This window comes from Belonocnema kinseyi, chromosome 6 (assembly GCF_010883055.1).
Source record: "Belonocnema kinseyi isolate 2016_QV_RU_SX_M_011 chromosome 6, B_treatae_v1, whole genome shotgun sequence".
In the NCBI taxonomy this organism is placed as follows: Eukaryota; Metazoa; Arthropoda; class Insecta; order Hymenoptera; family Cynipidae; genus Belonocnema; species Belonocnema kinseyi.
In genome coordinates this window covers 97,675,667-97,690,110 of record NC_046662.1, presented here as the reverse complement: position 1 = coordinate 97,690,110, position 14,444 = coordinate 97,675,667, and the positions used below count along the sequence as shown (strand labels likewise).

The 14,444-nt window shown below is 32.4% G+C and overlaps 2 protein-coding genes across 3 annotated transcripts in view; one reads left to right on the top strand and one right to left on the bottom strand.

Annotated features, from left to right (window-relative positions):
* LOC117174172 (carbohydrate sulfotransferase 11) overlaps positions 1–14,192 on the bottom strand; it is a 54,154-nt gene extending 39,962 nt beyond the window's left edge. For both annotated transcript variants that reach the window (XR_004467270.1, XM_033363001.1), the window contains exons 1-2: positions 13,878–14,192; positions 8,008–8,180 (exon numbers count right to left, since the gene is read on the bottom strand). Coding sequence is in view for 1 of the 2 variants with exons in the window: in XM_033363001.1 (XP_033218892.1) it covers positions 8,008–8,180; positions 13,878–13,890 (186 nt within the window). In the remaining variant the exon portion in view is untranslated. The remainder of the gene's footprint in view (positions 1–8,007; positions 8,181–13,877) is intronic.
* The window catches only part of LOC117174171, a 166,108-nt gene that overhangs the window by 95,448 nt on the left and 56,216 nt on the right, over positions 1–14,444 (top strand). The window lies entirely within an intron of this gene.

Genomic DNA, 14,444 nt, shown 5'->3' with positions numbered 1-14,444 from the left:
AAGTTCAATTATTATGTATTCAATATTATATTTTGTGTTAAAAATTTTTTAATATATTATGATGTTAAACTGTTGGATATCTTTTTATCTAAATAATTACTTCCCAACCTAAGAAAATAGATCTTTTGTAAGAAAAATTTGAATTTTCGATCAGCCGCACAGAGTGCAGCACGCGCCCGCTCGTGTGAGTTTCAAAGGCGCACCCGCGGGTAGCTTAACCATAAAATAAATAAAAATTAATAAAGACAGAAGTAATGGTTACAAAATTAGTTTAAAAATTCATCCATTTCATTTTCCCTCAAAAATTTTGCGAAACATGAAAATATCTTAATAGGATCATTGCATAATTTTTAATAATTGTATTTTTACATTCTCATCCTAATAAGAAGGTATTGGTTTAATGTACAATTTAACTTATTCGGTTTTCGTCAAATCTTCACGTTTTCAGACACCTTCATGCGGTTCGACGTCAAATCTCAGATGAGCTATAGAAGGGAGGACTATTGAAGAGTTTCACTGTATTAAGTTGTGTTCGTATTAGAATCTTTATAGTTGGTGACGAAGTATAATTATTTTTAAACTCAATTTTCCCAAAAACACCGTCATTTTATTTTTTCTTTATTTAAAAAAATTGTTACTAGTATGGTGCATGTATCCCAGAATTCGCATTTTTTACAATAACCAAACGAAAGACGAAAAAATTCGAAAGAGCAAAGTTCGTTCACTCAAAAACTCTTTAAAAAATTCTACTTATAACTTTTCTCTATCTAGCTTTCTTTTTCGAAATTTTCGCGCTATATGAATAAAGCCGACAATAATTGTATTTTTCTTAAAACAATAACATTTTCTAAGCATTTTGTTTTAACTCCTTGCTTTACACGTTAAATCGGCACAAGATTATCTTTTCTAGGATATACGTAGCATATTAGTATCAATAAAAAAATCAAGAAACAATAAAACGGCGAGGGTCATCTCAAGCATCACGCCATTATTAAACTTACACACCCGTCAGCAAAAAGCATTACGTGGTGTTTAACGGTCCTTCGTGGTTAAAATGGTTGTCGATTTCTATTTTTAAGTTTAAACTGAAAAACAAATGATTTATTTTGCAACGACCCAGTTGTATAACATTTAATGATAAACACTAGAACAGTTCTGCAGATATACATTCTTATTATTTTGAAATAGTACAATTTTACACATTTTGAATTTCAAAGTACCCGCACCTTCCTTATGGAAATTTGGTTTCGGTTAAACTACTACAACATAATAAATTGGGCCACATTAACCGTAGCCCAATTTTCAGAAGATAAGTGCAGGGTACATTGAAGTTCAAAATCTTCAAAATCGCATAAATTCAAAAAAGGCATTCTAATCTTCACTAAATATAAATACAAGCATGTGCTTAATTTGGAAGTTTCTGAACATATTCTACTCATTTGTTTGTTTGTTTGATATTTAAATTCTGCGTAATATCTTTTTCCAATTAAATTTTTCTTGAGTATATTAAGGTTCTTGGGGTCGCTGACTTCAAATCTAATGTTGGATTTTCAAAATTCAAAATTGCATATCCAATATGGCATTTCAAATTTCACATCTGATGTTGGCATTTTTTAAATTTAAAGCAGTAGATCTAATAAGGCGGACATAAATTGTTTAAAATGCTCAGACCTTGATAAAGTTTATGATACTTAGGGTTTTGGGGTCGCTGATTTCAAATCTGATGTTGGATTTAAACAATTTTAAATGGCTGATTCAATATAGCGGACATGAATAATTGAAAATATTCTGAACTTAATAAAATGGAAGGATACTTAGATTTTTGGGGTCACTCAATCGAAATCTGATTTTGGATTTTCAAAATACAAAATGGCAGATTCAATGTGGCGAGCATGAATTATAAAAAATTTTCAGACCTTTATAAGTTTGGCGATCCTTATATTTTTGGGGTCGCTGACTTAAAATCAGCTGTTGGATTTTCATCCACCCCAAAAACCTAAGTATCACCAATTTTATCCAGGTCCGAACATTTTGTAATGTTCAAAAACAAAAGAAAGAAACGTACAACAGAACGATGAACATGTAAAGTTTTAGCCATAAGGAGATAAATAGACGTGAAAATGATCGCAGGCACAAAAATAGCAAAATTAAACGACTACTCAGGGAAAGTAAAGATAAAATCACAACAGAAGAGAAAAAAATATAAAAGTGACTTTGAAGAAAGTATGAAACTGCTTTATAAAAATAGAAAGGAAAAATGAAAAGTACAAAGTTAATCCGAATGAGAAATAGCAAAGGTGAAATGCTATATATTATACAGACGGGATACTAGACGATTTGAGAGACTTTCAGGGAATTATTGGCAGATGAAGCTATCGGGCACCACATTGCGTTAGAAACCTCCGTTGAGAAAGTCTGTGTCACAGAGGTTAGGGATATAATTAAGAACTTAAAAAATTAGGACTGGTGTAGACAGTATTAACACTGACATGCTTAAATACAGTGGGGAATGCATACTTCACAAGTTGTGCGAATGAATGAAATTATGTTTGGAAATGGGTGAAGTTCCAGAAGACTAGAAAAAAAATGATCGTACCAACATACAAAGGAAAGTAAGATACAAGCAACTGCAATAATTAGAGAGGTATCAGTTTATTAAAGCAGTATTCGACTTTGTAACGCTCGAAAAAAAGCTATTTTTGTGAATTTTTTCTGAGATTATTAATAGTGATATTGATGTAGTGATTGTTTGGCTAACTAAATTCACTCTTTAAATACATTTCAAGAAAATTTCATTTATTTTAGGCAATTTTTATGCATAAAAACGAACAGAAAATCAGCAGTCTGAAACGAAAAAAATTAAACAGTATGAAAAAATAATAAAATGGCGGTGAAAAAGCAAAACGAAAGAATGAGTTTATTTTTTAAGGTTTTTTGCAAAAAAGTATAGTTATAATTAATTTTTTTTAATAACCTAGTTCAGCCGGTTGCTGCAGTCATGCTACATCTAAAACTGTTTAATTTTTTTGTTTCAGACCGCTCATTCTCGAGATATTTGTAACAGCGCAGAGCTACCCACTTTTTGAGGATTTGAATTTATTAAACGTTTTTATGTATAAAAAGTGCATAAAATAAATGAATTTTTTAAAATTTATTTGAAGAGTGTGTTTATTAAGCCTAACAAACCCTATATCGATATCACTATTAATAATCTCACAAAAAAATCACAAAAATAGCATTTTTTGGGGCGTTTCAAAGTAGAATACTACCTTGAGTACCGAAAGCAAAATATATTTTAAAATATTTATTCGTAGGGTAAAGAAAATAACAGAAAAAATATATGAAAAGTGCATTGATGCCAGGCAGATCATGTACTGATCAAATATTTAGGTTAGGGCAGATCACAGAAAAAAGTTTGAGAATACGGAAAAAAGTTTCCTGTGCATTTCTTAACCTGAAAAAAAGCTTTTGACTATGTGAACAGAAGCAAGCTTTGGGAAGTCCTGGAAAAGTACAGGGTCAACGGATGGCTCTTACAAGCGATAAAAACAATATATACGGGTAGCAAAGCGACTATAAGGGTAAATGGGAAATTCAGTAACTGGTTCGATATTATGCAAGATGTTAGAAAACGATGCGTTATGTCTTTGTGACTATTCAAGATGTTCATGGACAAGTGTTTAAGAATGAACCTCTTCAACGAAGAGGGTGTCGATCTCGAAATAGTAAGGGTACGTAGGTTATAGTGTTCGCAGATAAGGTTGTTATGGCAGAATCAATCGAAGACTCGCAAAGAATGTTGAACAAACTGAATACAAGCATGAAGAGTATGGGCTTCAAAATTAACGTGAATAAAACAAAAAGTATGGCGTTCGAAGGAAAGAGTTAAAAAAACATTATGCAATATTGTCTTAAATGATGAAAGAATATAACATGTTGATAAATACGTATATCTTTTGGTAGCCTATACACTAATAACGGAAAGATGGTTGGAAAGATGAACAGACGTATACACAAGGATAATAAGGCTATCGGTAGAGCAGGGCCAATTATTACAAGTAAAAATATATTAAATAAAGATAAAATGGCAATACATAATTATTCTATCTTTGTACCCACTGTGCTGTGCGGTAGCCAGGCATGGATCTGTCAAGAAAAGGATAAGAGTGAAATTAGCGCGATAAACATGAAATTCCTACGCATAGCATGCGTAAAAACACTGATGAACAAAGTAAGTAACGAGATAATCCTCAAAGAATGTGGTGCAGAAGAGACACTAGTTGACATATGGCAAGGAAATCGGTTAAGATGGTTTGGGCATGTTCGGAGAATGAAAGATGAACGACTAACGAAACAAGTGTATTAAGGCAACGAATGGCAGTGGGCCTAAAGGCAGACCGCTTACATGGAAAAATGCGTGGACGTGAAAGAAGCTAAAGAAGTATGTCAGGCAGAAAGCAGCTTTAAATTATTGGATTTTAAATGCCTTAAATTTAAAATTTAATTTTTAATACTTTAAATTTAGCAAGTTCTTATATGTAAGTGCATTAACTTTAATGAGCCAATAAATGTCAATATATGAATTATTATTTTTATTTCTAAACTTGAAACTTCAATCAATTGGAAATTCAAAAGTTCTAAATTAAAAAATCTTTTTTATTTCATAATGTTTACAGTATTTATTATTTTATTTTGATTGAGGAAGTGATTAGGCTCATCGAAAATAATTTACTTGCGCTCACTGAATTCGAGCGAACCTGGACTGGAGCCTAAGCCAAAATTAAAAATTATAAACATGAGTTACTATAAGCATTATTTACCTAAAGAGAATGGTTCATATTTAAATGACCGTGACTTCGTTTGTTGTTATTTACGTGCGGGACACATGGAATCAATTATATTATTCAAACTAATCAAATTTCCGTGACCGTAAGAAGATTTTGTTCATAATATGATTAATAAATTTTGAAAGAAAATGAAGGGAATATTACAAATCTGGTTAAAGAAACTCGACACCAACATCATTGAAGAGGGAAATATAGACTGAGAATGTGATAAAAGGAAGAGAAAAGACAAGAGAGCAGTCGGGCGTTGCTAATTTCTTTCCGGTGTCGCGAGTGCCAATAAGTTTTGGCGTGGGTAGAGAAATTCGGGATAGGCGAGACATCTCACACCATGTTCACCGAATTTTAAACAGATTAGTACACTGCTTTTATTCAGATGGCTCATTACTTGCATACATCGATTTATTTTATCGCGGTGCATTTTCATGTTCGCATTTGCCACATATCATTATTTACATTATTATCACTAGTGGTAAACTAAGGTGACGTAAATTATATTTTCTCAAGCATGCTACGTTTATTATTTCTCAATAACGATATTATGTGTCGATATAAAAGACCCTAGAACCCACTTCCTTGAAATTCGAAGGTCTTGTTAAATACCAAAAGATGTAATCCATCATTCAACTAGAAGATTTTTGCATTTAATTTCTAGTTTATGTACTAATTTTAATTAACTTACTTGAAAAGACTTGACTAAATAATTAGAACGCTTACTTATTTCTCATGAAAAAAGAATCCTTTCATCAACGTTTGCCATGCCAACATTAGGTTTTCTATTATGTCATACAAAATATTAATTAGGAATTTTTAAGTTGTTATAAGTTTTAAATTTATGAACATTTTTAGTTATTGTCATTCAAAAAATAACTTACAATTATTTAAAGACAAAATAATTTGTCTCCCTAACAAAGTGATATAGAAATAATAGACTATTTTCTAGGACCCGAAAAAAAAGAAAATGAGAATTAAATTTATTCTTTGAAGATAAATGCCGTGGTGGTAGAGTTGGTTGATGAGTTTTGCTACTTAGTATTTTGGTTCGAAATGAGAGGAGGAAGCGAGCTACAGATGAGAAAGAGATTGGAATGCGCGAGTAAAGTAATGGGACAAGTATGGAGTATAGGAAAAAGAAGGTTCAAGAATGACTGGAAGATGAGAGTGTGGATGTTTTATGAATTAGTATGGTCAGTGTTAAGCTATGGTGTGGAAATCTGGAGATGGAACGAACACAAGAGAATAGAAAGTTTGCAAAAGAGGTTTTTGAGATGGGTTTCGGGAGTGAGCTGGAGTTGCCCAGGTTATATGCTGAGAGAATAAATAGGACGAGAAAAAATGGTGGTGAGGCAAGTTAAAAAAGTCTGGAACTTCGAAGAGAAATTAAGAAGGGAAGAGGGAAGCAAAATTGCACAAGCGTGTGCTTGCGATGTCATGAATAAAGAGAGGAGAGGTAACGTGGGGCGTTCAAAATGTGAGGATGAGAGATATGAAATAAGGCGTGAATGTGGTATAGATGAGAGGGGTACAGAGTGGGAGGAAATAGAGGAAGAGATGTACGCAAGACAAGGTGAGGAAAGATGGGAGAAAATGGCAGATTCAAGATACAACAGCTGGTATAGAATGGTGAAGGGGCAGGGGGAACCAGAGTACCTGAAAAAGATTAAAAAGGAAAGCAAAAATGGAATAGAGTAATGAGATTCAGAATGCAGAGGGTATAAGAGCATGCAGGTATTGGATGCATGAAGAAGATAATGTTTATAGAGTATGTAGGTATGAGCAGGAAACATAGCTGCATGTGTCAGAGAGGTGTATAGGTGCGAAGGGGAAGGGTAGAGTACAGAAGAGAGAATTAAATGGTTTCTGAATGAAAATGGTGAGGGGGAGGAATGGATAAAGAAGCTAGAAGGTCTGAGAGAAAGAAAGCTGGTTTCATAGGATAGTAGAAAAAAAAGCCAAAAAATGAGTCCGAAAGAAGGAGAGTTACGAAGTGGTGTTGCGAACTATAGCAAAATTTGAAATTGATAATGGTAAAAGGAAATAGAAGCCCAGGGCAAAGTCGCAAGCGTTTAGAAATAAGAATAATAATTCAAGACTGTGTGAAGCGAATAGTTCGTAAGATAGTATGAGGCTTGTTTGTAAGAATACTTTTAATGGTTATGTAAAGACTCTCAAATCCGTAAAAGGGAGAGAGTATAAACAAATAAAGGACTTACAATGATTTAAAGACAAAATAATTTGGTTCCACAACAAAGTGATATAGAAATAATAGACTATTTTTTATGACGCGAAAAAAAATGAAAATGAGAATTAAATTTATTCTTTGATCAGGAATTTATAAAAAATTTTAAATAAAAACCTTTGCAATAACAGTTTTGAAAGCTAGAACAGTGAAAAATTTTCATTTTTTAAATTCAATAATTTTGACAATATAGTGTTTTAAATAAATTAACCGTCAACATAAATGAATTAGAGTATAAAAAAATAACTATATGATAATGTTTAGAACTTTTTGAATCTTTATGTCTGAACAGCTCTAAATCTGTTTAAAATTAAATGATTTTCATATGGTAAGAGAACAATTGCAATCGTTCAAAACGTTGCTGTTTTAAATTTAAAGCATTATGAATTAAACGATTATAAATTTTGGATAGAGTTTCATAAATTTACTCAGGAATAATATTGCATGTTTTAGGGAATTGCATGCTTTAAAGTAAATACTGGTTTATGCAAACGAAAGATCAAGTTATAACCTGTATAATCGTATCCAACTTGAAGCTTCAAGATCTAAATAAGTGTGTTTATTTTGAGAAAATGTTAGAATTGTGGGGAGAGGGGTCGGTAATACCTTTGCTTACCCTACTTCAGATAAAAAAAATTATCTTTGAAAGCTTGGATGTTTTTATTTTAGTAACCAGCAAGCATGTTTGCAAACCGTCAAAAGGCCACGAATGACTGGAAATATATTTCTTGCTAAAATTACACGTGTGCCGCTGTATTTGATTGATTCTTGCTGAACAAAAAAACAATTTAAAAATCAGCTGCGTTACGCTTGTGAGAAATTTTTACAAATCCATTCATGGCGTTCTGTGCATCCCGCTAATTTAAATAAATCCATCCAGGCAAACAATTTTCCTTTAAATTATAAAACAAATACATTTTGTACCTCTATTCCTGCCGTCTGCTGTATGTTGTTTGTACTATCCCGGTTGTAAAATGCTAAGATGACGAGAACTAATACGCCTGCAGCTACAATCGACCTACGAATCCCAGCCAGGATGTGACGTCGTGGCGTCATCTTTTCCCTGGGAACGCTCTTCCTTCGGTACTCATATCGGACTGAAACAAATAAACAAGCAATGTGGACTGATTATTATCCGACCATCGTTATGACTTTTACGTTCGTCAGTCACTATTACACCTTGCAAAATTATTGCTCGTTGTGTAAGACTTCTAAAAAAAAGTAAAAAGATTTAATAGTTCATCAAAATAATTCGTGTTAGGAATATTACTCGCTAGGATTTTTAAAAATGTATGTCTTGCTTTTATTGCGGTAAAGTAGATTAAAGTTGTAGGCCTAAATCCGAGTAGAAATTAAGTCCCACTTGGATGCCGGATAAAGATTTGTAAGTGTTCAAGGAATTTATGTTTCAAACAATTGCTGATGAAATAGAATTAAAGTACCAGAAGGTGGAAAATATGTCCAGTTCAATTTTTACAAGTGCTCAGGGAATTTATGCTTGAAGAAGCTCCTGCTGTAACACAATTGAAGTAACACAAATGTTCACGATATGTTCTATCTCAGTCGAATGTTTTTGGGTCATAAGTCCCGTGAACACTAGCAAAAATTAAGGAAAAAGGTAGGGGCTCAGATTAAATCGAAATTCTTTGGTACCTGAATTGAATTTTTACGTGCAACAATTACAAAAAAAACAGTCACTTGGGCTTTTTCGGTACTTTTGTGCTAAAAAAGTCCTGCTGAATAAAGATGACATAAGTGCACTTGTACTTTTGTCCCTATTTGGATATTTATTCCCTACTATTTAGTTATATTTATTAATTAATAATAAAATAATCAATTTATTATTATGGATATACTATTATTTATTTATATTTAGTCTCTATTTGGACTGTTTAGATATTCACTCATTGATGAGAAGATGTCTGTTAAAATCTGTACATAACATTTTTTCTGTTAACTTTTAAACTGTTTGTATGAGATTTCTGAATGAAAATTTTTGAACCTCAAGAAAGAGTTTAAAGCATCTAAATATCACTAATTTAATTAATACAATTTTTTGTCTCTATATTATTGAATATATTATAAATTAATATACAAGGCTGGAACTGAAATTAATGAAATCCTATATTTCATTTCGGTTTTAGTATAATACTTTCTAAATGCGATTCCTTTTATTATGAATCTAGGTTTTTATTCTATAAATGGAGACTATATCGTACATGTATGCCATCAAGTTCTGCATGGCAGTAAACGTTAACGAGTAATAACCCACTTTACGATTCTATTTTTGTTGCTGTTCATAGAAAGCTGATATTTGATAGAATTTGATGAAGATATAGGATTCTGCAGAGAAAGCTGTTTATGCTTTAAACGATGATTAAAACTAATTTTAAATATCAATTTTGGACACTCAATGTGTTGGATAAATATTAGCACGTGCAGGTAATTTTTTTTCAGGTAAAGGTTACTTTGAAATCGGGATAAAGATTACATTTTATTTTTTCAGTTATACCTACTTTCAGTGGCGAATGTTATTTAAGGTTTAATTTAGGCAGTGTCTATTTTTACGGAGTATTCGGTAACATTAACTAGTAAAACAGATAGGGCTAGTATTCTAGCAATTTTCGTACATGGCCATGGCCCAACCGGAGCCATACTGGAAGCAGCATGATAATCTAGGGGATTCCTATAATGTGGGGTAATTTTAAATGATCAAATACGTTAATTATGGACATTCCCTATATCTTCTATATGGGAAAGATTTAATCCGGTTATAAAAACATGGTTACAAATCTGAATGATAGTGTTCATTCTCATCCGATGCAGTTAGGACATATCCCGTCGAAACAATTGTATTTTCCACGCTCGCAAGCAAGAACCCTGTTAATTGTTAAGTTGAGGACTTCATGTGTTGTAGGCTCGAAGTGAGACTCTATCAAGCTCAGAAGAACGGCAACTAACTTTTATTTATTTTGAAATATAAAACCTAGGCTAGAGGTAGATATTAATAAAAGAGCTATTGCTGTTTCTAAAGTCAAGCATAAATCAAATATATAATTTGGCATAATCATCTTATACATATATGGCGTGGAACGGAGAAACCGAACTTACAGCAGCACAAGATTAAACGAGTGGATTTTAATGATTCTAAAGAGGGAAAGCATGGCGGATCAGATGAGTCTATTCTCAAATCAGTGAAAACAAAATTGAAAGAAATTTAAAGTGTTTTATATGAGGTTTATTAAACACTCGCATGGGCCCGTCCTATAAAAACCCGATTTGTTCCAAAAGCTGAAAAGGTGCTATAAAGTCTGTTTCTTTATTAAAAGAAAGAAATCATACCCGATCGAATGAATCTATTCTCAAATCTGTGCGATCATAATTGAACGAAACATAACTTGTTTTATATGACGTTTATTTAACACTCGCAGAGACCCGTCTCATGAAAACACAATCACACAAATTGCCATCCAATAGAAAAAACCTAAATACATTCTGTTGTACACAAATATTCTGATATTACTACTTTTTTACTATAATCTTCAACAAGTCAATTAAAATAAAAGTATTTTCGACATTTTGTCAGCTGTTTCAAAAATTTCTGCCTTTAAAATTTTAACATCATCTTAACAAACTTTGACAATTCCTAAAAATTGGCATAGTTTCTAAAGATTTTTAAATACAGATTTTTTAAATACAGATATTTTAAAATCACAAATTTATATCCAATGTAAATTTTCAAAATTTTTCAAAACTTTCATTTGAGCCCGGTTTTCGTTCTGACGTTCAGCTCTAATTGACGTACTTCGAACGTAAACACTCGAGTCGTGTGAACCGTTTTTTGTTGGATTTTCCTGCGTAGTGAACAATATTTTTTTCAGGTTTTTGCGCATTCTTTATCATAAAGAGACAAGGGTAAACTAAATATTTAACGGAAATGAGGAAGAAATTTTGCTGTCACACGTTAAAAAATAAATGTTTTCCTGTTTACATACTTGAAACGTTCGCGGACCGTTAATCATATCGTTTAAGATCAGATTTGAATACAACAGCATCCAAAATTACATCTTTATTTTGCAACTATGCATGCGTAAGCGAAACACATTGCAAAACACGTGACGGTTTGAGATTACAAAAGGCTGCAGTGGGACATCGGTTTGTGAAGTCGATCGGATCTCTCTTTTTACCGTGTGAGGTAAGCAACGAGGTAGATAGAAATTCGAGTGTTTGTGGGGTTAGGTATTTCAATAAAGCGTTACGCCAATGTTACAGTTTCATACACTTACTACAGAAGAAGTGCAGGGGCAAGTTGCGGGGGTAATTGGCAGAAAAAACGTAACTTAAGACTTGAAGAGCCCCAAAAAATTACCCGAACGATTGATAATGTGGCATACAAAAAAACATATACAATCTCATTCTTCTTGTACCAGATTAGCACTGTTCTGGTACTTTTTGAAAGAAGTTATGTTTGGGAATAATTATATTTTAGACAAAAAAGTACCTACCACAAGTTCAATCATATAATAAGTTTCAAGTAGTTTTCTAATCGGATGTTGTAAACATGATTATATCATATATGATATACAATTTTTACACGAATGTACAGACATAGGGAGACAATCAATTTAGTCGAGAATATAAAGTACTTCGACTAAGTTTTTTTCTCTTTATTGCACCCGCACGCTGGTATAAGTCGACTTTTTTCCAAAATCACTGTGAATGTTCGTATTTTATCGTGGATACAGCTGCTTTTGTTAATTATGCGCTCAATTGAACTTCTCCACTTAAAATCTACTATAGTTTATGTCGAACTGGTAGAAAATATTATACCTTATTATTCAGAATTGAAAATTACTGTCAAACTTGATTTTAATTTGTATAAAGTGGAATTATCTATCTTTTCTGATAAATGATTGATATGCATATATATGAAATATAATAGACAGTTTCTTAATGGCAATTTATTATACCAAGTTCTTAGATAAACTATACAAATGTATAAATCCATATTAAAGGTGCAAATATTTCTAAGGCTGAATATTTAGTTGAACAGCTAGATTAGAAGTAAGAAGTAACCCGGCTTTCATTTACCGTCTTCTTCTTTCAAAGCGCTAAGTAGACAATTATTCAGATTTGAGCTGATTTATTTCACGAATTATCTTTTCGCATGTTCGAACGCACGAGTATATATTGGCTATTCGTACAGCCGCCCGAATGGAGAATAAAGTTCTGATTTGTCGTGTGGCCGGTTAACGTATATACAAATTACTTTTGAAATTAATATTTCACTATGAACTATTCTAATTAATTCAATAATAATTAAAATATTTTTTAAAAGTATTTATACAAATGCACTAGTTGGCTTACAAACTTATTTTCCTCCATGTAATATGCACTAAATTCTGGGAAAAAGGTGTTTGGCCACTTACGTGTTTACGTAGGTTAATATTTAGGATTAAAATAATGATTCAGCATCATTTACTTTGCAGAAAATGTTGAAAATTGTTGAAAAAAATATTTAAAAAGGCCCATCTTATTATTTGATTCAATACTTGTTGATCAATATTATTCACAGTATATTGTTTGAACTTTTATGTATCTTCTTGAAGAAATATTTATCAAAAATATGTTTTAAAAAGTCGAATAAGCGTTAAGTAAAGCGAACTTTGAAATGAGCCAAAGATACAAATAAGCAGAGATTTAGAAAAAGTTGTCAGATACAATTATTATTTGCCTGTGAAGAAAAATTAATTGAATTAAAGGGAAAGGTGTCTGTTATTGTCTCTTACTAGCTTTATCAGCTGCTCTCCAACGATAAAATAGGTTTTGCTTTAGCCAGTCCATTAACTATTGAATTAAGATTTTTTAAATAGATACTAATTCATCATCCAAACTTGTATGATAATTTTTACTTCCTATTTTTCTTAATTTACTTGCATTTTTTGAAGAATGCAATTTGTAGCTAAGAAAAAGTCAACTTTTCGTCCTGAAGTACCTTGGTACTTAATGAATATAATATGTTTGTATAGAAATATTGAGGAGGGCACTTCTTAGGCAACTTTTTTCTATTCATAAAACACAAAGATAAAATGTTGCCTTTATAGATCCCTTATTTTTCTCTAACCTGTTAGATCCAACTGACTTTTTAGCAATACAATTTGAATTGACGAAAATAGACACTGAACAAAATAAAAATATTCTTAAAATTGCATAATGAATAACAAATTCACTGGTGCCTTTCTTCATGTATCCACAAAATATTTAGTTGAATCAACAAAATTTTTGTTGATTTAGCTACATAATATGGTTATTAGACAGCAATATATTTCGTTGATCCGACATACATTTTGGTTTAATTTAATCGAATTAAAATAATTTAGCGTCTTTATCCTGGGAATTTGATTAAATCGAAATAATATCTAGTCAAATGGACAACAAAAATCAATCAAAAACACTTTTGTTTATTGACATAACACTATATTTGAACAAAAACATGATTAAATGCCTGATCATTTACGGCTCCCTTCTAATTCTACAACTTTATAAATAAAATAAAGACATATCGAATAACTTGATTCAGATCCCTGCATCATAATGTCACATAACTGAAATAATAAACCTTTTTCTCTATTTTGTGTTAAAAAGCATATTCCTCGAAAGGGAACGATCAAAAAGGTTTATTTATTATTGAACAAGGTCTTTTGGGGAGATGAGAACCTAGGATGTAATACATACAGAAATATAATTGTCATTTTTATGTAAGTACAAGAGGTGTGCAACTGTGCCTTCTATACCTTCTCTGGACATACGCCTCAACGGAGATCACTGGTTCATTTAATGCGTCGACGCCTGCGTTGATGAGCGGCGTCGTTTGCAGATACACTTTTTTTTAATTTTTCACAGGATTAAGAAAATATTGTCAAACAACCAGAAGCAAGTTCACAAGTAGTTCGGGTAGACACGTGTCCGAACGTCTACCACTGAGAGAAACATGTAGTCGAGCGTTCACGGGGACATCATACAGATAACTGAGGACGCCCGGCGCTTAGAGGCGCCGCGACGCTGCACTGCACTGGTCCGTGGTGGCTTATAGGTGCTACGAACTCGCTAACTGTCCGCGTTGCTCCCTTTCCATCCATCATTGGTAGACTTTTTCGCAGGTCGATTCATCGCTGGCCGTTCCTGGCGCAGGCGCATCCGTATTCCTATGTGAACCGAAATCCGCAAATCCGAAAACCGTAAGCGTTTCTCTCCAAGTATTCATACATGCATAATTCTCCTCTGCATTTCTCTAGAAACATGCATCTCTTATCTTATGATTCTCGAACTAAATTCACAAAAGCCATGCCTGCCTGGTAAAG